Source organism: Mus pahari, chromosome 21 (assembly GCF_900095145.1).
Source record: "Mus pahari chromosome 21, PAHARI_EIJ_v1.1, whole genome shotgun sequence".
Taxonomy (NCBI): domain Eukaryota; kingdom Metazoa; phylum Chordata; class Mammalia; order Rodentia; family Muridae; genus Mus; species Mus pahari.
In genome coordinates, this window is record NC_034610.1 from 10,482,137 (window position 1) to 10,507,154 (window position 25,018).

A 25,018-nucleotide genomic window follows, 5' to 3' on the forward strand; every position below is an offset into this window, starting at 1 on the left:
AAGAAAGAAAGAAAGAAAGAAAGAAAGAAAGAAAGAAAGAAAGAAAGAAAGAAAGAAAGAAAGAAAGAAAGAAAGAAAGAAAGGAAAAGAAAAGAAAGGAAAAGAAAGAAAAGAAAAGAAAAGAAAAGAAAAGAAAAGAAAAGAAAAGAAAAGAAAAGAAAAGAAAAGAAAAGAAAAAAAAGAACCATAATGATCAAGGCAATTTAAAGAAGAGTTTATTTGGGGCATACAGTTCCAAAGGGAGCCCAGCACCACCGTGGTAGAGAACATACCAGCAGTCAAGCAGGAAAAATGCTGGAAGCAACTGAGAGCTCATGGTGCAATCCACAAACAGAAAGCAGACAGCGTATATTCAAACAGTTCTTTTAAAACCTCAAAACCCATCTCTAGTAACACACCTCCCTTAATAAGACCACACCTCCTAATCCTTCCCAAACAGTTCCACCACATATGACTAAGTATTCCGACTTATGAGCCTATAGGGTTCCTTCTTATTTAAACCACCATAGTATAGGTCCTTCTAACTCAGAAGTGTCTACCTACACTCTAGGGGCGCAGCGCCTTGTAACAGAGGGGTGTCTATCCACGGCCTCAGAGATGCTGCTCCTTTTAATATATACAATGGCAGTGGCCTGTCTTTTCATAGCTGGTGTACCTGTCAAAGCAAATATAGAGCTTCCAGTTGTTCCTCAGCTTCAGATCTGTGTGGTTCCCTGATGTTGACACAGCTTAACCACCATCTGCCTGTCTACTTCCTCACCCATTTGCTCCTGCGTTAATGTTCTAACCCTGTTCTGCCTTTTCACCTTGCGGTTAAGCTTGACTCTATAGCATCCCTTTCCCCTAACTCTCCAGAGGCCTCAGCAACAGCTGCTCCATGCGGCTAGTTTGGGGTCCTTATCTTCTCAATCTGCTTGCATTTCTATTGGCCCATTTCTAAAACCTCTTGAACTCTGTACAGCCTCTTGAACTTGTGTTCATTCTGTAACTCAGATGGAAGGACGGATGGATGGATGGATGGACAGACTGACTTACTGTGTGCTATGTGCTATGAAAGTTAATATTAGTAGTAAGATTGAAATAAAACTGTATTCACCTCAGTTAGATTACATGGCAGAATAAATTGTCAAGTTGCTGTGAATGAAACTGCCACACCTTGAGAATTATATTCAAAAAAATTGTTAAATTGTAAAAAGACACAAATCTGTCTGGCTATGTTTCTGGCATACTCCATTCACTCACACCAGTGAGGCATGAACTGTTAGAATTCTGTGGTCACTTGGCATCATTCAGCATAATCCTATAAATGTACATCTGGGATGTGGCCACACCTGCACCATCAGCCTCAACTGGGAAAGCTCTCAGAACACGTACTTTCTCAGTTTCCACCAGCCAGATCCTTCACACTCAGACTCTCTCTCCTCTCTCCTCTCTTCTCCTCTCCTCTCCTCTCCTCTCTCCTCTTCTTTTCTCTTCTCTTTTCTCTTCTCTTCTCTTTTTCCCCCTCCCCTCCCCTCCCTTTCCCTCCCCTCCCCTCTCCTTCCCTCCCTTCCCCCCCTCCAGACATATCCTTTCACCTATACCCTAGGCCCCAGCTGAGCCTCTCGTCTTCAGCTCCAGTTACATTTCTGCAGAAGAAAACCAACTTTTCCCTTATCTACACTCCCAGCTCTTACTATTCACCTGTGTGATCTATTGAGTGTGAGTGGGAAACTTAGCTGCAGATCGCAAGTTTTGCTCCTGTCTCACTGTTTGCAACATGAAACACAAACCCAGGGATACCTATGCATGAGCTAAGATACTCCAAATTGTCCACAGATCCTCAGGGCTCTACAATATTTATATTTAAAATTGGAAAATATAGAAGAATAAAGCCAACACAAGTCTGCATCAGCAGTGGGGCTAATGACAAGGTCCACTAGACCTGGCACTGAAGGGACAGGTTCCACTCCCTAACTGTCACAGTGTTTTTGTACATGAGTCACTTCCTTGGTGAGGCTAGGACTAAACCCACAGTCTTCTCCATGGTAGGTATCTTAATTAGGGTTTCTACTACCATGGTCAAACTTGATGGCCAAAAGCAACTTGGGGAGGAATTGTTTCATCTTACTGCTTGTAGTTCATTATCCAGGAAGTCAGGGCCTGAACTCAGTACTGCGTACTATATGATGTCTTATTGACTTGTTCTTCATGGCTTGCTCAGTTTGCTTGCTTATAGACCCCAGAACCAGCTGGCCAGGAAAGAACCACCCACTCTGGTCTGGGCCCTTTTAGATTAATCATCCATCAAGAAAACGTTTGCCTAGAGGACAATCTTATGGAGGCTCTTTCTCAATTAAGGTTCCCTTTTCTCAAATGGCCCTAGCCTCTGTGAAGCTGAAAATTAACTAAGATGGCAGGCAAGCACTGTACCTGCCACTATACCTACACAGGTGTGTCCTCAGCACTTCTCCATTTGAACATTGTTAAACTAAGCTCTATATCTGGTTACCTTTAAGTGTCTTCTCTCTGCATTCAGCCACGTTCCACATTATAATATAATCCTCTGATGCAGAGCAGAGTAGAAGTGGATCTATTTGATTTCCAAAAACCACAGCAGTAATCAATTGATGGTGTCCTTGTAGGGTGAGAAGCTTAAAAAAATCAAATAGGTTATTTATAACATCAAAAATATAGAACAATATAATTTCAAAACTAAGGTTTTCAAATGTATTTCTTAGATGTGTTGACTTTTAATTAATTCATTATAATCTGTGAACACACTGCTGATTATTCTCTCAAGTGATCACATCACTACAGGTTGTTATCGTACATTGACACAATGAGGCACATTGTCACAACCAGGCACACTGTGACAATGAGGCACACTGATACAATGGGGCAGGATACCCACTCTTTTCTTCCTTACTATTTATTAAACAGATGTGTACTGAGTACTCAATGGATGCAGATGTGCTGGTTATGCTGACAGCTAAGGGAGGAGCTGGAAGAGGATCAACACATTTGGGCACTGCATAGCAGGGGCTATGGAAGCTCTGCTGGCTCTAACAAGAAGTAAGCAAAGTTCTCGGGGTGTGTGGCCTGAAGCTGCTGCTCACAGTATTAAGGAGACCCGAGAGCAAACACACCACGAAACTGGAAACCAGTAGTTAAGTCGAAGCAGGAAGATACTGGGATGCATTTGTGTAAGCACGTGGAGGAGAGACTGGAAATGAGACCTTGTAGGCTAGAGAATTAGTAATCCCGATGCAGATGGAGAGAGGAGATGAACAAAATCCCCACGGTCACAGGAAGAAGGGAAACATGCAGAGGAAGAGAGCATAAGATGCCCAGTGGTCAGGGGTCCTTTGGTTCTTTGGAAGTTCAAGTGCACACAAGTTGACATGGTCACAGAAGCTGCAGGCACTTGTCTCTCCTGATGACATTTGCCTGCTATCCACTAGGCACTAGGTCTAATTCTAGTACTCCAGAAAGAAAAAAGATCTCCCTCAAGAGTGACTTTTAGATGTTTTATAAAATGCTGCTGAGAAACTAAGACATTAAAAGACCTAAGAACAGAGACACGATATAATCAAACGCATCCTTTTCAAGGCCATACCATGAGTACCATATAGGATGAGGTACAGACCATTCGTTGTCATATTGTGTTGTATAGCAAACCTGAAATCCATCTAGGGGATGTAAAACGTATGGATTGATGAACACATTTCTGCTAGAATTCAACCCACTAAGACTAGAGCATCGTGCTGCCAACTCCCAGTCTTAGAATAGGAATCCAGGAAAGACCAAACTCAAGAAGCAAAGGAACACCTGCCCTTAGCATGGCAAGCTACCAAAGCAAACATAAATCCTAGCTTAAAGAAGAGAGTTCATCCTGAATCAAGAGATTCCAGAGGGCTGGTGAGATGGCTCAGTGGGTAAGAGCACCCTGCTCTTCTGAAGGTCCGGAGTTCAAATCCCAGCAACCACATGGTGGCTCACAACCATCCATAACAAGATCTGATGCCCTCTTCTGGAGTGTCTGAAGACAGCTACAGTGTACTTACATATAATAAATAAATAAATAAATAAATAAATAAATAAATAAATACATAAATAAATACATAAATAAATAAATAAATCTTTAAAGAGATTCCAGAACTGCAAACAAAAGGGGTGGTCCCTGCACATGCACACCTGCCAAGTGAACATCCATCTAGTGGCCAATCCTCATGCAGCAAGACTCCAAGCCCTGGTCATCATAAAGCATAAAAGAACAGTGCAACAGATGACTGCTATATCCACCAGGGCTAACCTAGAAGGATAAGTTCAGACAAGGTGTGATCAACCATAGCTCTGCCAATCAGCACAGCCACAGCTTGGCACAGCCACAGCTTGGCACAGCCACTTGAGATCCTCCGGGATATTATCTTCTAAATATGTAATATGTGCATGGCCTGTAACTCAGCCATTTCTATGTCGGTGTACCAGAAAACAGCAAAGAAATAAAGAGAGGAAGGAAGGCAGGAAGGAAGGCAGGCAGGCAGGCAAGAAAGAAGGAAGGAAGGCAAGAAAGAAGGAAGGAAGGAAGGAAGGAAGGAGAGAGAGAGAGAGAGAGAGAGAGAGAGAGAGAGAGAGAGAGAGAGAGAGAGAGAGAGAGAGCGAGAGAGAGCAAGCCAATTTCCACCAAAAGTACATAGATAAAACAGTCTGGTGTGTATATTGTGGTGCTAACAAAAGGAAGAAAAACAAAGCTCCTCTAATACATGTGAACAGAAGAAACTGCTACAGAAGAATTCATAGTGGGAAATTCCATTCTTATCAAGTTTAAACATGAGGGAAATGTGTCTCTGGTGCAGAGGTCAAAATGGCATTGCACATAGCAAAAGAGACATCCCGATCTAGGCATGACTTCCCAGGTGTGCACACCCACATGGAACACTTTTCTCCCAAACATTTTATTCTTCATTCTTGCTTTGTAAAGCATGAAAGCTCAAGCTGGTATGTGAAAGGAGGCTTCATTAAGTTAAGATGGGTCTTTTCTTGTTCATATTCTTTCAAAGACTTTTTAAAGGAAGTCAATTCAGACCATTTGTATTTTAAAAATAACAACATAACATGCTGCTGTTAATCAACATCGTCCTGCCACAGCTCACAGTTGACTCCAGAAAGCGAATGTTTCCAGAATATGGGAGAAACAAATAAGCAGGGCAAGGTCTCTGCAAAAACACCCTTGGTTTGTAACCTGCCTGGTGAGAAGGGTCCTTGGAGCTCCACACACAGAGATGGTTCCCATCTAAAAGAAAAGCACAGTGCTGTGTGCTACAAGCAAGTGGAGCATGAGCTGCAGACTTCTTAGACTCAACCACATATCGTTCTGTAACTATATCTCTCATGTGGCCATCAGTGGAGGGCATCTCTGGAGGCGTTTCCATTATCAGCCTGAAAAAACAAAGCCTAAGTAAGCTGAGGACTTGTACCATATGTAATACATGGTCTCATGTAATCCATGAAAGTCCAGTTGACTCATCACTATGAGCATGAGGGTGCAGACCACGCTTACCCATTCACCCCAACTCCCCTAAAGGTAAAGGTAGCAGTGAGCACAGAATGAACTCTTCTGCTCTCCCATGGTCCACACTTCACAGGCCTTCCTCCACCTTCTAGGTCACTTTTGGGACTGTGAAGGTAAACATCCCCCTCCCAGTGACACAACCTGAAGGAAGAACCCTGCATGTGTGGAGTTGGTGAGAGACGGCAATAGAAATGGGGAACCTCAGGGGAAGCATTTGAGTATCTCAATGGTACTGAATGCATTCAATTATCTCAATACTCTGTGGTGGAAGTTATGGTACTGTGGGTTATACCATAAATGATTCATTCCTAAGTCTCAACAAGCATAAAATACAAAGATGGTTTTGATAGTTTATCTACTTTATTAAATAGCTCACTGAGCATGGCCACCTCAGACCCACATGACAGTAAGCCAGAGGAATGACCCCACTCATCCCATCCCACCGTGGACACAGACGTACTTGAAGGCACAGCCAGCCAATCTTCAGTCGTGTGGTTTCTGGTGATCATGATGCCTATACCTCTCTACAAACAGCTGATCATGCCCCAGACCATCCTTTAAGTTTTTATCATCAAAAGGAAAAACACAGACCTTCTTACAGAAAACCAAGAACCATGGGATTTAAAGAAAAAAACAGAGTAATCGAACTGTTTAAAACTGGGCCCTAGATGCTCTGTCAAGTGGCCTTACTTGGTGAAAACACACGTTCCTGCTCCTGAAGCATCTATCACAAATGATTCTAACCTATGCTCACACTTACTCTAGAGTGTAACATACTGCAGCCAAGACCATAGAATCTGACACTGCTGCTTTGCTTTATGGCCAAGTAATGGGCTCAAACTGCCTCCTAAGTATTTATTTATGCTCAGGGACTAGTGCTGCTCTCAACTTTGGTCAGAGGACCTTCCTTCTGTGGTGTGCAGCAGTTAACTAAAACTAAGTGAGTGCTGAATGACCATCCATTAACGGGACATCTATATTACCTCCCCCCAAAGCTCAGAGAACATCACTGATGGAGAGGAAGATGGAAAGAGGCAGAGAAAGGGGTGGAAAGTTGTAGAATACAGTCATCTGGGAAGGACATGGCCAATCCCCTCTTGAATCCACAGTCTCTGTGATTACCTGCACTAAAGTGACCCTGTCAACATTCTGGCATGGGGGAGGGAGCACATCTCCCCACATCTCCCTCAGGATTTATAGGTAGTTAATTGTTGCTAGTGAAAACAAAAAAAAGAGACATTTTCTTTACTGGCTATACCACTGGTAAGGTGCCCACGTTCCTATAAATAGCCCTTTACCCATGTTCCTGTAAATATTCATTGGGTCACAAAGAGAGAAAGAGAGAGAGAGAGAGAGAGAGAGAGAGAGAGAGAGAGAGAGAGAGAGAGAGAGAAATGATATAAAAATAGGAGAACTAATTGGGAAGAGGAATGGGATTAGTCAAGGTGAGAAGAAAATATAATCAAAACATACATGTGTGGAAATGTCACAATAAAATCATCACTATGTCTAATTAATTCACACAAATAGAAACATTTTCAAGGTGGAAGAGAGCTGGGCATCAGTAATCTGTCAGCTTCCCAACTACGGGTGCAATGTGACCAGCCACCTCACATTCCTGCCATCCCCAGCATTCCTTCCATTTTCATATCACACATCTTCTACCATCCACATCTTCCATGATGCCTCTTCTCCCATCCCCATAGTCCATTACTAGTTCCCACGTCTCTACAGACATCCCAACTTCAACAAAGAAAGAAATCAAAGCTATAATCATATCAGAGGACATGCAGTGTTTGATATTCTGGGCCTGGTTTACCATTATGTATTTCCCAGTTCCATCCATTACTTAGCAAAATTCACAATTTCATTTTTCTTTACAGTTGAATAAAATTCTATTGTACACACGCTATTTTATTAATCATTCTTTGGTTAAGGGGCATCTAGGTTGATTCCATTTACTAGCTATTGTGAATAGAACAGCAATGAACATAGGTCCAATATCTCTACAGAATACAGAATCAGATAGATAGATAGATAGATAGATAGATAGATAGATAGATAGATAGATAATAGATAGATACATGCATACATACATACATGACAGAAGATATATAATAGATAGAGATGATGGGTATAGATACATACATGCATACGAGAGAGAGAGAGAGAGAGAGAGAGAGAGAGAGAGAGAGAGAGAGAGAGAGAGAGAATGATAGGGATAAACATATACCAGAAGCAGTGTAGTTGGGTGTCTTGTGTAGCCTTGTTTTAATTTTTTTGAGAAAATGCCAAACTGATTTCCATAGCAGCTGCACAAATTTGCCCTCCACCAACAGTGATTAAGCACTCCCAATTTCCACATCCACACTAGCATTGCTGCCATTTGTATTCTTGATGAAGGCCACTAGGACTGCAGAGAAGTGGAATCTCAAAGTAGTTTTAATCTGCATTTCTCAAATAGCTAAGGATGTTAACACTTTGGGCTTTTGTTTTGATTTTGGGGTTTGTTTGTTTTTTTTTGTAATTTTTAGTGTTTATTAGACACGTATAAACAGTTAAGTTCTTTTGTGAACTATGCTCACCTCCAGAGCCCATTTTCAATTGGGTAATTTTCTTGTTTAATTTTTTGGGGGGAGGGGGTCTTTGTATATTCCAAACAACATTCCTCTCAAACAAATAGCTAGCAATGATTTTCGCTGACTGCACTGTCAAAATTATTCAGAAAGTCCTTCTTATGCCTAATGTGAAGCTTATGCTGTAATAGTAGTTTCATAGTTTCAAAGACCTCCATTTCATAGCTCAGACTACCACTGACTGGTCTACTGAAGAACAAATGCCTATCAAACTGTAACACAAGATGAGCACAGGCCAGCCCTGTCACACAGCAGGCAACCATGAAGACCCATGATGAATGAACACAGGACAGATACATGGAAGGCACTTTGTGCATAGCTGTGAAGAACCTGCATGGCCATCATGCACTAGGAACCCTGAAATGTCCCTCTTCTTCAAGACACCTGCCTCTTTCCTCCAGCTCAAACATTGAGAGTCTTTCTGTTGCTTTGTGAATTAACAGTGTGAACTAAATTAGAATATAAATTCTCCATTCTCCCTGCACTACAGCAACTGTGACTTGGAAGTTTCTACAGAGCTGATGCTTTTGTTTGTTGGTTTGGTGCTGTGTCTTCCATGGGCAAATGCTTGCTTCAACAGGACACCTCTTGTCTGACTAGAGTAGATTAGTACAGTGAGGTAGAAACCTACAAGGCCTTGCTGGCTATAGAAACAGATACTGTACTCTAAGACATTGAAAGATCCTAAACTATAGTTTCTAACATTAAACAGACTCCTAGGGGTTTATCTCAGTAACAGTATGGGTCTGGCTGTGGCTCTGGTAGAGGAAGCTCCTGGCACATCCATAGCAGGTAAGATGACAACGCAGCCCTGCAACACTGATAAGCCATGCTCTCTAGTGGATGTCAGGGGCTGGAAGAGTCAAACATGCTTCCTTGGTTGGTGGCCTGAGCAACTAGGGTTACTATTTATGAGACAGAACAGTATGGGGTATTGTAAATTAACGTGTAAATGTGATCATTAGATGCAAACCTTCCACTATGCCATTCTCTAGGCTCGGAATCCAACTTTCTTGAAGTTACATGGGAAGAAACAGAACCCACTTTCCTACCCCACAGTGTGTAAACTTGGAGGGTAGCAATAGGAGCACCTCATGTTGCTCTTACCATCCAAGAGCTAACAGAATGAATTAGTCTAAATACACAGAAGAAAGAAGGAAGGCATGGCAGTGACACTCGCCAGGGTACCACATCTCAGGTAGAACAGCACAGGCAAGCCTCTGAGGAAGACGGTGAGTGTGGACAATTCTACAGGAAGACACACACACACACACACACACACACACACACACACACACACACGTATACACCTTCACATATGCTCATATTCAACCACGCTTACGCACACACCCATACACATATAATTTGATGCAAATCAGGCCATGAGGAAGAAATATGATGGCAACTCAAGGACACTGTTCTAGTCAGGATTCTCTAGAGCAACTGAACTGAGAACACATCCACAGAAAAAAGGGATTTATTAAAGTGGTTTACAGCCTGTAGTCTAGCTAACCAACAATGGCTGCCAACAAATAGAAAGTCCACAAATCCAGTAGTGTTCAGTCAGTGAGGCTGGGTGTCTCAGATGTCTTCAGTATAAGCTGAAACCCTGAAGAAGTAGGCACTTGTGCTCGTGAAGGATTCAATTCACCAGCCAGAGGGAGGGCAAGCAGGAGAAGAGCGAAGAACTTCCTTCTTCCATGTCCTTTATGCAGACTGCCACTACAAGGTGTGGCACGGTTTACATGTGGGTCTTCCCACTTCTGATGATTAAAGAAAATTCCCCACAGGTGTGTCCAGCCACTTGGGTTTTGGTACAGTCCAGATGTGGTCAGTTGGCAACAAAGAATAAATGTCACAGTCACGGTGCAATGTCTTCTTTTAACATAGTACTTTAAATTTATTCCTTGAGAATCCCATATACTTAACAATGTATTTTGATCCTTTCTACCTCTCCTCCTACCCTTCTGGACCCTGCTGCAGACAAATCTCCTCGTATCTTCCTGTCCTCTTGTTTGTTTCTGTTTTCCTTAAATAACCCACTGTGTCCAAGTAGTACAACCAGTGTATGCATGGCTCAGGGCTATTGAGTGGGGCATGAACAACCTACCAGTGGCCACCCCCCCCCCAAAGAAAGATGACTTTCTACTCTTTCTCCCCTAGAAGCTATCAGTTGCCAATAGTTCTTCAGGTAGGGGGTGAAGTCTCATGCTGGACTTCTAACTGGCTTGATCGTGTAGGTGTCTTATATTGACAAAAAATTGAAAAGTAAAAGCAGAAAGCAAGCAAACAGCGCTCAGGACTCAGCGTCTGACATACTGAAACTGATCCCAAACAAGAGTGAGTGTGAGCATGCCTCAGTTGTTTACAAGAGAGAAAGGAATGCGGTTACAGTGGCTCTCTGGTGTTAAGTTACAGCAGACTGCCTTGAACATCAAAGGAAGGAAAGGCTGATTGTCCATCTTCAGGAGCAGTGCTGAACGTGAGGTCCAAAGCTCTGTGGCCAAGCTGTACAACCCATGCTGCTGCTGCAGCCTCCCCTTCCTGCTGATGCTTGGCATTCTCAGCTGCAGCACCTGCCGCTTCTGCAGGCAGCAATGTGTAACAGTCAGAGATGTGTGGTATCTAGAAAACTAGGTCATTCCACAGGAAGAATCAGACACACACTAGCAGTTCCAGAGCCCGGGACTAGCTAGCTGACAGCCTCTCCTCCCTTTGATCAAAGGTCAGATGGCCTCCTAAAACTGATGGGCAACACAAAGTTATTTTTGTCTTGAAGACATTTGTTTTTCTAATCAATAGCCAGGCAGTCACCTAGTAGTTTTCATCCAATACTTTCAGCTTTCTCCCTAGAACCAGGGGAATGGAGCAAAACTTAATGTTTCTCAGCTGTCTGAAAGTCAGGGGAAGGCTGTGCTACAAGGCTCTAGCAAACACAGCTCCACAGCAGCTATCCCGCTGGTGCACAGGCATGGCCTATGATGGTGCTCTATTTTCTCCCTAGTGGATGAAGAAGGCTGAAGACCCAGAGCAGGGTCCATCCTGATCAGGACAACGTGGTCTGTCTGCTGTGTGCTGAGACTTTGCTGTGTTAAGCTACTGATGCTCTGAGATTCCTTTCCACAGCTTTCCATACTAACACATAACCAGGGAACCTTGAAAGGCGATTCAGTGACATTGTGGAGCACTGCTCAATGACTGGGGGTGGGGGTGGCAAAGAAAGTCCCTCAGGACCCAGAATGGGCAAAAATTCATGTCATACTAACAAAACACATGCCCAGACTTTCTAATAATAGCCTGGAAGCCTGACCACACATAGACTGACCACAGGGGTAGTAGCCCATACGTAACTTTAGTGAGGCCATGTGAGAGCGAGCAGAAGTGGAAAGTGTGCAACAGCATGGGAGCTTCCAGGCTGGCCTTAAGCACCTCAAGCACAAAGAGTAATCAAGACTTGGCCTTTTAGCAAAAGCAGCTCCAAGGTGGTTGCCTTTAGTCCATATAACTTTAGAGTATGAGCCACCAGGAGAGCAGCTATATCCAAAAACAGACCTAATGAGAAGACCAGGAAGGGTAACGGCAGGGCAGGTGGCCGCACCTGGGGCAGAGGACTCGTACTGGCTAGAGCCCACTCTTTTCCAGGGAACCTTGAGGGGAAAAAAAGCTAGCCAAGAATAAACAAACCAACAAAGCCACAACAGCTTCAGAGGGTGACCTCTCCCAAGGGCAGGGCCATGCCCTCCAGGGAAGCGCATCCTCAGTGGCCATCTCAGATGTGGCCATGGTAAAGAATGAAGGACCTCCCAACAGAGCAGAATCAGCATGAAAGCAGAGAAAGACTCCCGACTCCAACCAACAGGGCCTTATTACTGCCATGAGCTGCCTCTGCAGTCTCTATTACGAGAACCCGGCCACACTCACCCAGGGCACCCCAGTGGGAGGCTAACAGTGCATCAGCTTAGCTCATAAGTCTCTGGACCTTAGCAGCCTCACTCAGGCCCCATGAAGGGATCTGTGTGTGGAGGATAGATATGCCCCAACATGCTAGGTACCTTGACCCAGGAAGAGAAACTGCTTATTTTTCACCAAACCACCGTTCTGTCCTTCTAGACCAGTGGTTCTGTCCTTCTAGACCTGTGGGTCACAACACCTTTGGAGTTGAACAGGGGTCAACTAAGACTATTAGAAAACACAAGTATTTACATTACAACTCATAACAGCAAAATCACAGTTATAAAGTAACAACAAAATAACCTTCTGGTTGGGGTCACACCATGAGGAACTGTATTAAAGGGACACAGCATTGGGAAGGCTGAGAGCCACTGCTCTACACACAGAATTCACCGTCATTAGTCAGCTCCCCTGTGATCAGGTACAACCGTGTGGCTGTGCTCTAGCCCGGGCAGCAGGAAGAAACATGAGTAACAGATCTCACTTTATAAGCCTGGCCCTTGGAAGTCTCACCTACAGGGCTCTCCAACAGTGGCTAAATACAAAGTCTGGGCGGGTGGGAGGAGTGGCTACAAAAGGTGGCACCACAGGATGGAAGAGGTCTGAAGGCCTGCGAGCTGCCTGGGAGGAGGACCTGACTGCCAACACAGGTCCTATGCAGAACCAAGAGACTGTTTAGCATACCAGGGCTGCTTGGTACAGCACTGAACTCATCCTCACAACGGGAAATCACTTTTAAATGACAAAAATACAGAGAAGTAACCATTTAATTAGTGAAGGTGCCTGGGTCTACCATCCTGACCCACTGTCTTACTGTGTTTCCTCGGAGATAACATGGAATTAGCGCATCCCAGACATCCTACACACAGGAACATCAGACAGATAAGGAAAAGAAAGACTATGTTTACTTTTCTAGTAAGACTACAGTGTGTGTGAGACAAGGGGAACAACTCAAGAAATGCATTGATGAGTGAAAGATAAAGGCACTCTGGTTCTAAAGCTAGGTCAGTAGAAGAGAGCAATCATCTCAGATATCCTAAGATACACTATACACAAGTATACATGTGAGCATATTACCCAAGGAGCATTATACATATACATATTACCCAAGGAGCATCGCCATTAAAACTAGTTCCTTCTATGTGTGCATTCTTAAGAAATAAAATTGTTTCCTTCTTATACAATATTAAAAATGTTTCTTAGTAGCTACACAGGTAGAATCATGTCACTTCATTCTTGTGTTTGGAAACCATAATTAGGCAATTCAATAGCTGATGGGATCCCACAGAAAATGACAGCATTGTAAAAACACCCTTGAACCTTCACTTACATCAAAAGACAAAGTTCTCCACATCAGCTAGGAAAGGAATTGAGCTCCAATTCCAGTACTCTGAAGACCTAGACATTGAGGATAACACTAATAAATAGCTATAGCTAACATAAAACAGCAAAATGACACCCAGGTTCTTAATAAGGTTTCAGGATCTTTCCTAAATTATTAAATATGACAAAAGACCCTCCTTTATACTTAGGAGTTGGTTTGGGGTTTTTGTTTGTTTTTGTTTTCTTGTAAGCTGCTAAGTAACTGGTATCCTGCTTGTTGGCCTACTTTACAAGCCACTAATTTTGAACTTTTGGGCCATCATACTGCAAGTATTACCCAATGCTCTTGTTTGAATGTGTCCCCCACAAATCTTCCATGTTGAACTCTGTCTTCCAAGGTGATGATGGTCTTAAGGCTCAGAGGGACAACAGGAGGTAGTCCCAGTCTTGAGTGTGGAACCTCCTTGATGAGATTGGTGTTCTTGTAAAGGGAGACAAAGAACTTCTTGCCTTTCTATGCATTTATAAACCAGGAAAGTCTCCAGACATGAAATCTAGACTTAAAAACTGTGTGCATGCTTTTTCCTCCAGCCAAGCAAGATGCCTAAAGGAAAGACAGCCAAGGGGAAGAAGGCAGCCCAGTGCCCCACCGGTGTCAAGAACCAGGAGGCCAAAAAGGTGGCCAATCCTTTGTTTGAGAAAAGGCCCAAGAACTTTGGTAATTGGGCAGGACATCCAGCCCAAAAGAGATCTAACACGCTTCATCAAATGGCCCCACTACATCAGGCTGCAGTGGCAATGAGCCATCCCCATAAGCGGCTCAAAGCACCTCCTGCCATTAACCAATTCACCCAGGCCCTGGACAGGCAAACAGCTTGCCCACAAGTACAGGCCAGAGACAAAGCAAGAGAAGAAGCAGAGGCTACTGGCCCGTGCTGAGAAGAAAGCTGCTGGCAAAGGTGACGTCCCAACTAAGAGACCACCTGTCCTCCGAGCAGGAGTCAATACAGTCACCACCTTGGTGGAGAACAAGAAGGCTCAGCTGGCTTGATTGCCCATGATGTAGACCCCATTGAGCTGGTGGTTTTCCTGCTTGTCCTGTGTCGAAAGATGGGGGTGCCCTACTACATCGTCAAGGGAAAGGCCAGGCAGGGGCGCCTGGTCCACAGGAAGACATGCACCACTGTTGCCTTTGCCTTCACACAGGTTAACTCGGAAGACAAGGGTGATCTGGCTAAGCTGGTGGAAGCTATTAGGACCAATCGTAATGACAGATATGACAAGATCTGCCGCCACTGGGGAGGCAACGTCCTGGGTCTATAACTCGCATTGCCCAGCTGGAAAAGGCAAAGGCTAAAGAACTCACCACTAGCCGGACGTGGTGGCGCGAGCACCTTTAATCCCAGCACTTGGGAGGCAGAGGCAGGCGGATTTCTGAGTTCGAGGTCAGCCTGGTCTACAAAGTGAGTTCCAGGACAGCCAGGGCTACACAGAGAAACCCTGTCTCAGAAAGAAAAAAAAAAACAAAAAAAACAAAAAAACTCGCCACTAAACTGGGTTAAATGTACAGTAAGTTTTCTGTACATAGTATAATTACAAAATTATCTTCCAAAAAAGTTGTGTGTGGGGGGGACAGTGGGGGATGGTAATTGTTTCTGATATATCAAGTCTATGGTGTGCTGTTATAAAATAATGGAATGGGCTTGGGGGGGGAATCATTTCTTACTAGTAGTTCTCATGTTGAAATTTATACTTCCCTTCTGTCATGGTTTAAGACAAATCCAAAAGTATCCCTCCCGGTGCGGCCGCACTCAGGGGTTTGTGCTGCAGGGCTGAGGGAGGCGACTCACGCGGGAGGAGAAGGCGGGACCGCACCACTGGCGGGCGCGGCTCCGCCCTCCGCCGTCCGGGAGCAGGCTTCCCAGTCATCTCCTTACCGGAGCTTGTCGCCCGACTACCCCCGACCAGGAGCCAACGCAACGCACAATCCCTGGCAGCCTCACCGACCGTCCAGCCCACTTTCTCCGGAACTCACCGGTAACGCCAGCCGCGTCGCTATGGTTACGGGAAAAAAAAAAAAAGCTGCTCCATTCTCGCGAGAGCCTGGCGTTGCTTCACTTCCGGCCCCTTAGGCCGGGGTTAGGTCCCAAAAGCCCTCGCTTCCGGAGTACCACACTTCCGGGCGCGGCTTCTCTTCCGCCAGCTGGGGCGAGTTCCAGGCCGAGCCCGGATGCTGCGGGTGCTGCGTGGCCTGCGGGGCGTGGCGGTGAGTCCGGGGTCGGCGACCTCGCTATTCTCCAGACACCTGCGCCCCCAGGGGCCTGTCCTAAGGTCCCTCTTCCCGCATCCCCCTTCCCACCCGCCTCCTCCGCTCCTCCCTCTCTGCTGTCCCCTACTCTTTATCCCTCCTCTCCCTCCCCTTCCCCACCGTCGGTTCCCGGGACCCAGGTGCACGAATCTTGGTGTGCGTGGACGAGCACCTTCGGTCACGCCTGTCACCCGTGCCTTCCCAGCACAGCGACTGCAGATGAGGGAGTCCCCGAGTTGAGTGCCCCAGCGATGGCTACTCCCTGGAGGTGCGCCCTGTTGATGATCCTGGCGTCCCAGTTGGTGACCCTGGTAAAATGTTTGGAAGACGACGACGTCCCGGAGGAGTGGCTCCTTCTGCACGTGGTCCAGGGCCAAATAGGAGCTGGGAATTACAGCTACTTGCGGTTGAACCATGAGGGTAAAATTATTCTCAGGATGCAGAGCCTGAGAGGGGATGCGGACCTGTACGTGTCAGACAGCACTCCGCACCCGAGCTTCGACGAGTATGAGCTGCAGTCTGTCACTTGCGGCCAGGATGTGGTCTCTATACCGGCACACTTCCAGCGACCGGTCGGGATAGGAATTTATGGACACCCATCTCACCATGAGAGCGACTTTGAGATGAGAGTATACTATGACAGAACTGTGGATCAGTACCCATTCGGAGAGGCTGCCTATTCCACTGACCCAACCGGAGCCAGTCAGAAGCAGGCTTACGCTCCAGAGGAGGAAGCCCAAGAAGAGGAGTCAGTCCTCTGGACGATATTGATTAGCATTTTGAAATTGGTGCTTGAAATTCTCTTCTGATCCCTTGAATATGCGCTGGAGCACAAACCCTTATTTGCACAGAATGATTACAGTTTGCTGCGAATCTTGCTACTTGACCTGGTGAAATACTGGTTACTTTTTTCTAGACTAGGATGGAAAAATAAAGCCATACAGTTTTGTTACCTCAGTTTACTCCCCAAGCAGGAAAAGCAGCAAGCACAATATTTTAGAGATTAAAATTCCTATAAAAAGGAGTCTGCTCAATAAAATGCTTAAATACATTAGTCAGGTGAGTAAAAAGATTACAGGAACAGGCTGTATAAATCAGATTAAACTTTCCTGCCGGTGCAGAAGTTGGTGACTGTAGGATTTATTTTATAGACATTTAAATGAAGTACAGCACTTCAAGTTTCAAAGAGGTACTAAAGCCAGGTCGGAAATAAAGTGACAGCTTCGCTCTTCCCAGAGCCTCTGCACAGTAGGGATATGGTACCTGATACCTAAGCAAGCTTTCCTGGCAGCAAGTATTTACAAACTGTTGGTGTGCTAGTGATTTCGATTCCAAATCCTGTTGTACCAGATCTTGGGCCATTTGCCCTTTCCTCTGCTTAGCCAGATTGGAGCTTTCTGGTTATTAGGTAACTAAGATACTACCTAATCAGGTCAAGACAGAGTCATAACAAGTGGTAACTTTGTTATATTCAAGAAGAAATATTTCAAATTAAGTTGCTACTACCTCTTTCTGCTGCTCTCTGGAAAAAACAACACTATGAAATTAAAGTCTGGGGAAATGAGCCATTTCTCTGACTTTGTTTCAAGGGTAGAAGTTGCTAATAAAGAAATAAATCAACTTGATGTTTAAGGTCATAGTTAATTTCAAAAAAAGTTTTTATTGGCATAAAAATGAAAGTGTTGTAAATAAATTGGCACCAAATATCCCAAACATGAGGGTCAAAGCCTATTTACCCCTCTTTGCTGTTTTTCCCCCTTCTGCCCACTTTCCTGGGTGTTGGGGGAGCTCGCTGACAACAGTCACAAATCCAGCGACCTAGGAGAAAAATTGTTAGTTAATATAGAGTGGAATTTTATTTTTATAGGACTGAGTACAAACCATCTAAACTCATTCCTGAGCTATCTGTAGTGATAACTCCCTGGGGTTTTTCAGTGGGAAGAAGTACCGACTGGTTCCTTAAGCCAAGGAAGAAAATGTAAACAACCCTTAATCAGTGTAACCAATGCAGTGTGAACTTTAGTGCATGGCCAAAAGGCATTATAACAATCATTTGTACCTTTAAAAAACAAATTACTGTTATCCTTCTTAAAATTCAAATACCATCATGCTTTTGAAAGCTCAACAACACAATTCCTAATGTAGAACGTGTTAAAGAAGCTGGCTTTCTATGGCCTTTTCCTCCACTATTCTAACTGCTCTCTCTCTCTCTCTCTCCATGCACTTTAAAACTAGCACCTATCCCATACACTTGATCTGAATTACTACAAAAACCTAAGTGACTGTTCAAGTTGGGTATTTCTAAAGGAGTTCCAGGAACCTTTTTTTTATAGCGCACTATACAGTGTTAACTATGCAACTAAGTTCTTCAAATTGCACAATTACCTGTATAATGTTTTAATAGAATTACTGTGATTTACTATTTGAATCTGTCCATCCTAAAGTCATCTGGAATTGTCATGCTGCCTCACTTTATAAAAATGTCTTAGCATATGTAAAGACATAGCAGTCACTTGGTTAATAGGTAACCTTTAAAAATAAAATCAAACCATTGAGACAGACTGGTACTGTTACTTTAGTAATTTTAGTAGAAAACACCAGCTCATTCTATGCCTCAAATTATACTTCGCCCCAAAACCTAATTTACGCTTTCTGCCATCTCATTTATCCTTTGGTCCCTTGGTTGCAAGGATGAAAATCAAGTATCTGTGACATGAACAATAACAGCTTGATCATATTTGAAACATATTCATGCCATTTATACAGCCTTAAAAAAACTGCTAGGAGATCTTCACACAAGATAATGTGGGTTTCGTTTTTTTCATCTTTACCTGATGGAATAGCACCAAGGCCCACACAAAAAGTATGATAACCTCTGTCACACACATCACAGAACATCATTTCTTCTTCATGGTGGGGCTGTCCACATATAATGCATGTCTTACATTCCATACACTGCCATGGGTAGGTCTTAATCATAGAAACAAGCTCCATGGTCATATCCAAGCAAGAAGGGTGGCCTAAATCAAAACCAACATGAATAGCATTTCACAAAAGAACTTTTAACTTAAGGCATATAAAATATTAGTTCCCAAGAATGACTGTCATGCTTAATATCACTAAAGAAACATCAAAATACAATGTAGAGGATACATGGGCTTTGTCTAGGTCTAATAAGTGACTATTTGTTGGTTCTTTGATGAACACCTTGTTGACAACAATAAACCCTAGCTTTTGAGGCAACACTCAGGGTGAGGTTAAAATCTTAAGGAGACATCTCTACTTACCACTGTTATCACACTGGGAGCAGTGTATAAGTGATTCAGCCTTTCCTTTCTTGTTGGACTCCTTACCCTTCAGACAAATTCCACATAGAGCATTTGGAATGACCTTTGGCTGGAAGGGTAGAAGAGGGCTATAAATTCATGCCAGAACTCACTATGGGTTCAAAAGGGATTCTGTTATTACCTTATCTTTACTTTTTATAATTTGCTAATGAAACTCTTTGTAAGCTGCAACTGGCTCTAAGATGGATATAAACCTCCCTTGCTGATGAAAGCCTAGACTGCACTCCGTAAACCGTAAACTTGTGTTGCCTAAATTTAGTGCTCTGTGCTCCATCACATCATCTATATAAGACCAAGAAGGGAAAATGAAATAGGATGCCAAATGTTACTGATAACTAGGAAAGAAAATTCATGTACCAGTGACCACACAGAAAAGCTAAGCCTAAGTTTTAAAAAACTTATACATTCACTTATTTCAAAACTGGCATTTTTTTCACAGAACCTATAAAATCTTACAAAAATAAAAAAAAAAAACAATATTTGAACATTTTCATGAAAAGATATCCCAGTCATACAGTCATGCATAAATGTCTGTAGAAATCTGAGTTGTATGCATATTCTTGTTTGCTCCATGTCTAAAGAATTATGAGAAAGGAAAAGTATTCACTGTGACATGTAATTGGACAAGGAGAATGTAGTCAAGTAGGAAATACACGAAGCATATTTTGAGTATTACTTTTCAGATTAAAAACGTACACAGAATTAGGGCTTTAAACATGGAATAGGACAAAGTATAAGACGTTCCCTACACCTACACTACCAAGGCAAGGAAGGGCTATCAGAGCATCGTAATCTTGACCTTCACAAACGGTGCTCACTTGTACTATAGGTGTTGGCGAATAAATGGTTTTAAAAGCCAGGGAGGGGGACAAAGATGATTACGGGATAATTGTATCTCTTTTCTAAATTACTACACCACAGAGATCTAAACTCACTTTAAATATCTCACTGCCACTTGTGTACCTTGTCAGACCTAAATAATTTTTTAAAATACTTTCTTTGCAAAAGATGACAGAGGCATTCAAAAACAATTTTTGGCTTATTTATTTTTTAAAAAGTCAACCTTATACATAAATATGATAAAAAACAATAACTAAACAATCACAAAAGTCTCTACAAAATAATAAATATGGAATTAAACAAACATATAAAATGTCCCATTGACTACTCTCCATCTCCTCTCTTATACCCTGCTCTCCCAGCACCTGATAGCAGTTAGTCACTCTGTTATTCCTGCTGCATCTGCATCCTAAGCACATGCTTTAACTGTGTCCTGGACAGCAGTAAAAAGAAAAAAAGATAAATTGCTAGGAAATTCACTTCTAGGATTGAGTCTTAACTGCTATAATATGCAGCAGAACTTTCAATAATCTGTACTATATGTAAAAGATAAACTTACACTTTAAATTAGATACTAGCAGAGTAAGTCCTCTAATATCTTTTACTAAAGTCAGGGAAGAAATCACACAATCTTAAATTTTGAAAAGAGAATTCCTCATAGACTCTTTACAAAGCAACTCAAATGAACTAAAACACAAATGAATTCACATTCTAAAGCAATTCAAGTTCTATAATCACTAAAGTACACATAATGCCTATAATGAAAGGAGACACTTAAGAAACTCCAGGGTTTACCTTTAAAATTATACATCATGTTCTGATAAACCACTTCACTTTTTTTCTTACCCAATGATCTTCATCTTGTTGAAAAGAAAAATATTGAAGGATGGGAGAGGGGAAGAGGGATAGGGAGGGAAGGAAGGAAGGAAGGAAGGAAGGAAGGAAGGAAGGAAGGAAGGAAGGAAGGAAGGAAGGAAGGGTGATAGATGGGAGGGCAGCAATAGAAGCGGGAGAGAGACCACTGTGGCACTTTCTAGAGATGCTACAGTTCAACACATAAAAGCACACTGTTCCTGCAGCATCCAAGCTCTAACAGGCCACAACCTGCATCCAGGGCCTCACAGATCAAAGTAAAGAACAGCACTGAGGGAGGGGGAGGCCTGCCCTGTGCCTCACTAGGACCCTCTCATCACCTTCACACACTGCCACGGCCTTTTAGTTTTCTTCAGTCAACAGCCCTCAGCATCTCAAAAGGCTCGTGTATACTTACTTTTCTTGTTGAAAAAAATAGCAAAATAAGTTGAAACTTTCATGGTAGCACTAACATAGTATAGATTTTAATTATGTATATAGGCCTGAGCCTAACAGTTACACTTTAATTTCAGGTTAATGTAACCCAAGCAATACTGTCCTACAAGTTGAGGGCAAGCACCAGTCATCCTATTACATCACATACATTATGTTTAACTCCCATATTCTAAAGTGTGTGAGTGTCAGCTTGAAGTACCCTAATATTTAGGCACATCTTGGCTCATTAATACTTTCTATACAGAGGTTAACTTTCAATAATTTTGTTCACATTAATATATACTATCTATATATTGGCTGTTCCTATCTTTGAAATACCTGAAACATTTTTAGTTACTAAAAATGTTTACAGATTATAAAATGTTTATTTTGCATATGAGGCTCCCTTGAGTACTGTTAACTAAGATTAATCTATATGATTTACTCACTAGATGAGTGATAATATAGATAATTCTTCAGTTCTAACCTGTATTATATGTCTTGTTTCAATAGTCTCTATTAATAATGCATGATGAACAGGCTCTTTGTTTAAACGCCTCCTCAGTCCAACAGCTGTCACTCCCACTGGCACCTCTAAGACAGTGACACATACTGGCTCCTGCAGGCTGCCTCTGAAATGTAATCTTTGGAGTTTTTTTGGTTTTAGTTATTAAGCGGTGACTGAAATCTTTAGTTTAAAAAGCATAGATTAGGTATACACGTTTAAAAAAAATAGAAAATCACACAGCAGCCTACTGAAGCTGTCCTCAGAATGAGTCCTTGCTGAGTGAGCTGTCAATTGTGTGGCTACACCACAAAAGCATGTTCTACGTGGATCGTACATGGGTGCTATGAAATCGTGTTCCAGGGAGGCTGACAGTGACTCATGGCTCAATGATTGGTTTTTCCCTGCGATGTGCCTTTGTTGCAATGCTAACACACTGGCATTTAACAACTCACTCAGTGAGACTCTTACAACCTTCCTTTAGTACATCTCCATATAGTAACTGGATGCATACTCCAATACAGCCAAGACTGAAGTGCATGCTGTACTGTCACCATCCACGTCACAAAGCTGAGCACTATGTCATTCATTCTATGATCCTCCTACATCCCCTTGCACCTTGACAGCTGCTCACCTCTCATCCAACTTCTCAAGGGGAGAGGCAGACAGAAAACAAATGTTAAAAATAATAATTGTTTCTGATAATCTACGGCCTTACTCTAAGAATAATCAGATCCACAAACTAGCTTTTAGTCTTTGTTACAGAATGGCATACCAGCTATCTGCCAAAGGTTATACAAAAACAGTGATGTACGTTAATAGCTAGTCCTATCTTCTATCCAAAACCTGGCAGCATTTGGCAATTGGATTCAACAATCCTTAGAATGAGCCTGAATATTTTCAATGAAAGGCACTACAAAAATACCACCTCATGTGGTGGTAAATCCATCCCTACTTCACAGCTTGCCAAGTTAAGCCTCACCAACTGTTCAGATATTCAAAATGCTAGACAAATATGCCCTGCACTCAAAAAAAAAAGTTCTGCCTTGAAAGAATGTTTTAAAACCTATTTGTCTGGTTATTACTTAAAGGGACAAAGACCCATTAATTGTTTATATACAGGAAATAGAAGCTATACCATGACCAAAAGTGACAAGAAAGCCACCAGAGAAAGAAAGCAGTGGACAGGTGCACAGGACAGGATGGTGGAGCGCAGCAAGCTCAGCTCCTCAGGCTCAGAGTTAACGTATGAGGGAGAGGCTGGCCGGGGAAGAGGCCGAGTCAGGGGCTTTTCTCTTCTACCTTGTGCCCAGGGGCTGATTTGGACAGTACAGAGCGCTTGGAGCCGTCTTTTCTTGGAGTGGCCATTTTGTCTTTTGATTTCTGTCTTCCATGGAAGGTGTCCTCCTGGCTGTCAGGGGGGCTGTCCCCGTCAGACACATTGCCTGAGGAGCTGTCCTGCAGAACAAGTAAAAGCAAAGGTTCCTTGGAATCAGGGCCCAGGGCAGGCTCAATTTTTTAAATGAGAGAAAACTTTTTTTTAAGTTAAAAGTTTTTTTCCAATGAAAAATAAAAGATGACTTTAAGAAATTCATTTCTAAATAGAGTAAGAAAAGCCATGTTAAAAGTTATTTACCCTTCTAATAACTATTTCTGTTAGCAAGTATCCTAGTCAACTAGTACACTTTCTGATGTAAGTCATCAAAAATGGGACTACCAACTCAGCTGTTATTACATTACACAGCTTCAGTATTTTTCACACCATGAGGATGCATAGTTTTGTATTTATTGAAATGCTTATTTTTCCTGAGTGATAGGAGTCATTATGAAAGTCCTTCAAATACATAACCATGTTCAAACTGTAAAAGATCCAAAGCCGAATACCTAGTGACCCACGACAGTATGACATCTTGTTCAAATCCCTAGTCACCCACAACAGTATGACATTTTGTTCAAATCCCTAGTCACCCACAACAGTATGACATTTTGTCCAAATTCCTAGTGACCCACGACAGTATGACATCTTGTTCAAATCCCTAGTCACCCACAACAGTATGATATTTTGTTCAAATCCCTAGTCACCCACAACAGTATGACATTTTGTCCAAATCCCTAGTCACCCACAACAGTATGACATTTTGTTCAAGGAACAAGACCTCAATATCTGACCATTTAATTCAGTTTATAATTCAATGTTTGGTAACAACTTTATATTCACATAAATTATGAAAAGTGAATGAAAAATAGATTGATAGCCACTGGATAAACACCCTGAAATGACTGGGCACAAGAACATATTCCCTTCCTGGCTTCTCTGTGCATTACTATTCTGCAGAGGCCCAAGATCTCTTATACATACCCCATATCCTCCTAATGTGGTTTCATTCTGGCAGTGTAATTTGCAAGACTGGTTACACTGCATGTGTGTACACGTGTGATCACACTGTGTATGTATCAGTAAACACATGATCAGTATGTGCACACAATCACACTACATGTCCATGGCATATGTGTGCAAACGTTAATAAAGTACATGCATTTTCTCATATTCTTTAAACTACATTTCTTTTGTGTAACTGTATCACCACTGTAGATAAAGATGTATTTCTAAATTCTGCATCATTAAAATCACATTTTTTTCTATTTAAATTTTGCTGACATCTAATTAAGTCCTTAGAATTAACTCTGTTAACAAATCTGCCAGGTCAAAATCTGTGAAACAATTCTGGGTATGCTGTCAAAATGCTTTCCTCAAATATTCAATTAATTTATATTCCACAGAGCAATGTGATAAAGTTGGGTTCATCATTATTAACTTCCATAGCTAGCTCCTCTCTGGTAACTGACAGGAGAGACATCACCACATAAGACATGGACAGAACCTGCTTTCGTGGAACACATAAGATTAAATATGTGTTAGAAGTTGTTGTAGACCAGGGAATAAAATGCTACTTAATGAAAACAAACATTTGGGTTGGCTACAATGTAACATATAAAAGAGCTGTGGCTTAATGTGTATTTCTAAAAAAGTCACAACCATAAACCACCTCAGAGCTATGTCCTTCATGCTCTGAGAGCAAACATCCTGCTTTTTAGCAGCTAAATTTTTGGTACAAGTGCTCTCTTCGGCAACACATATACTAAATTTTTTGTACAGAAAAGGCACCCGGGGCTGGTGAGATGGCTCAGTGGGTAAGAGCACCCGACTGCTCTTCCAAAGGTCCTGAGTTCAAATCCCAGCAACCACATGGTGGCTCATAACCATCT

General features: G+C 42.6%; 3 protein-coding genes across 5 annotated transcripts in view; 1 reads left to right on the forward strand and 2 right to left on the reverse strand.

The window, feature by feature from the left end:
* The window catches only part of Wdr27 (WD repeat domain 27), a 106,836-nt gene extending 91,309 nt beyond the window's left edge, over positions 1-15,527 (reverse strand). The window contains exons 1-3 of one of the 2 annotated variants that reach the window (XM_021221604.1): positions 15,500-15,527; positions 5,229-5,421; positions 2,492-2,633 (exon numbers count right to left, since the gene is read on the reverse strand). In XM_021221604.1, the coding sequence (XP_021077263.1) occupies positions 2,492-2,633; positions 5,229-5,414 (328 nt within the window). In that variant the 5' untranslated portion in view covers positions 5,415-5,421; positions 15,500-15,527. The other variant, XM_029533062.1, reaches the window with a different exon arrangement.
* Positions 15,528-15,600: 73 nt separating this feature from the next.
* On the forward strand, positions 15,601-18,382 carry C21H6orf120 (chromosome 21 C6orf120 homolog). The gene is made up of 2 exons (XM_021220992.2): positions 15,601-15,730; positions 15,978-18,382. The coding sequence occupies exon 2, from the start codon at positions 16,024-16,026 to the stop codon at positions 16,579-16,581; it is 558 nt and encodes a 185-aa protein (XP_021076651.1). The 5' UTR covers positions 15,601-15,730; positions 15,978-16,023; the 3' UTR covers positions 16,582-18,382.
* Phf10 (PHD finger protein 10) overlaps positions 17,407-25,018 on the reverse strand; it is a 16,652-nt gene continuing 9,040 nt past the window's right edge. For both annotated transcript variants that reach the window (XM_021220989.2, XM_021220988.1), the window contains exons 9-12: positions 23,054-23,209; positions 19,060-19,168; positions 18,604-18,792; positions 17,407-17,590 (exon numbers count right to left, since the gene is read on the reverse strand). In XM_021220989.2, coding sequence (XP_021076648.1) covers positions 17,505-17,590; positions 18,604-18,792; positions 19,060-19,168; positions 23,054-23,209 — 540 coding nt within the window. In that variant the 3' untranslated portion in view covers positions 17,407-17,504. The remainder of the gene's footprint in view (positions 17,591-18,603; positions 18,793-19,059; positions 19,169-23,053; positions 23,210-25,018) is intronic.

What these genes read in the sequence shown, in the direction of transcription:
- C21H6orf120 (XM_021220992.2), top strand. Translation starts at nt 16,024, where the DNA reads ATGGCTACTCCCTGGAGGTGCGCCCTGTTGATGATCCTGGCGTCCCAG.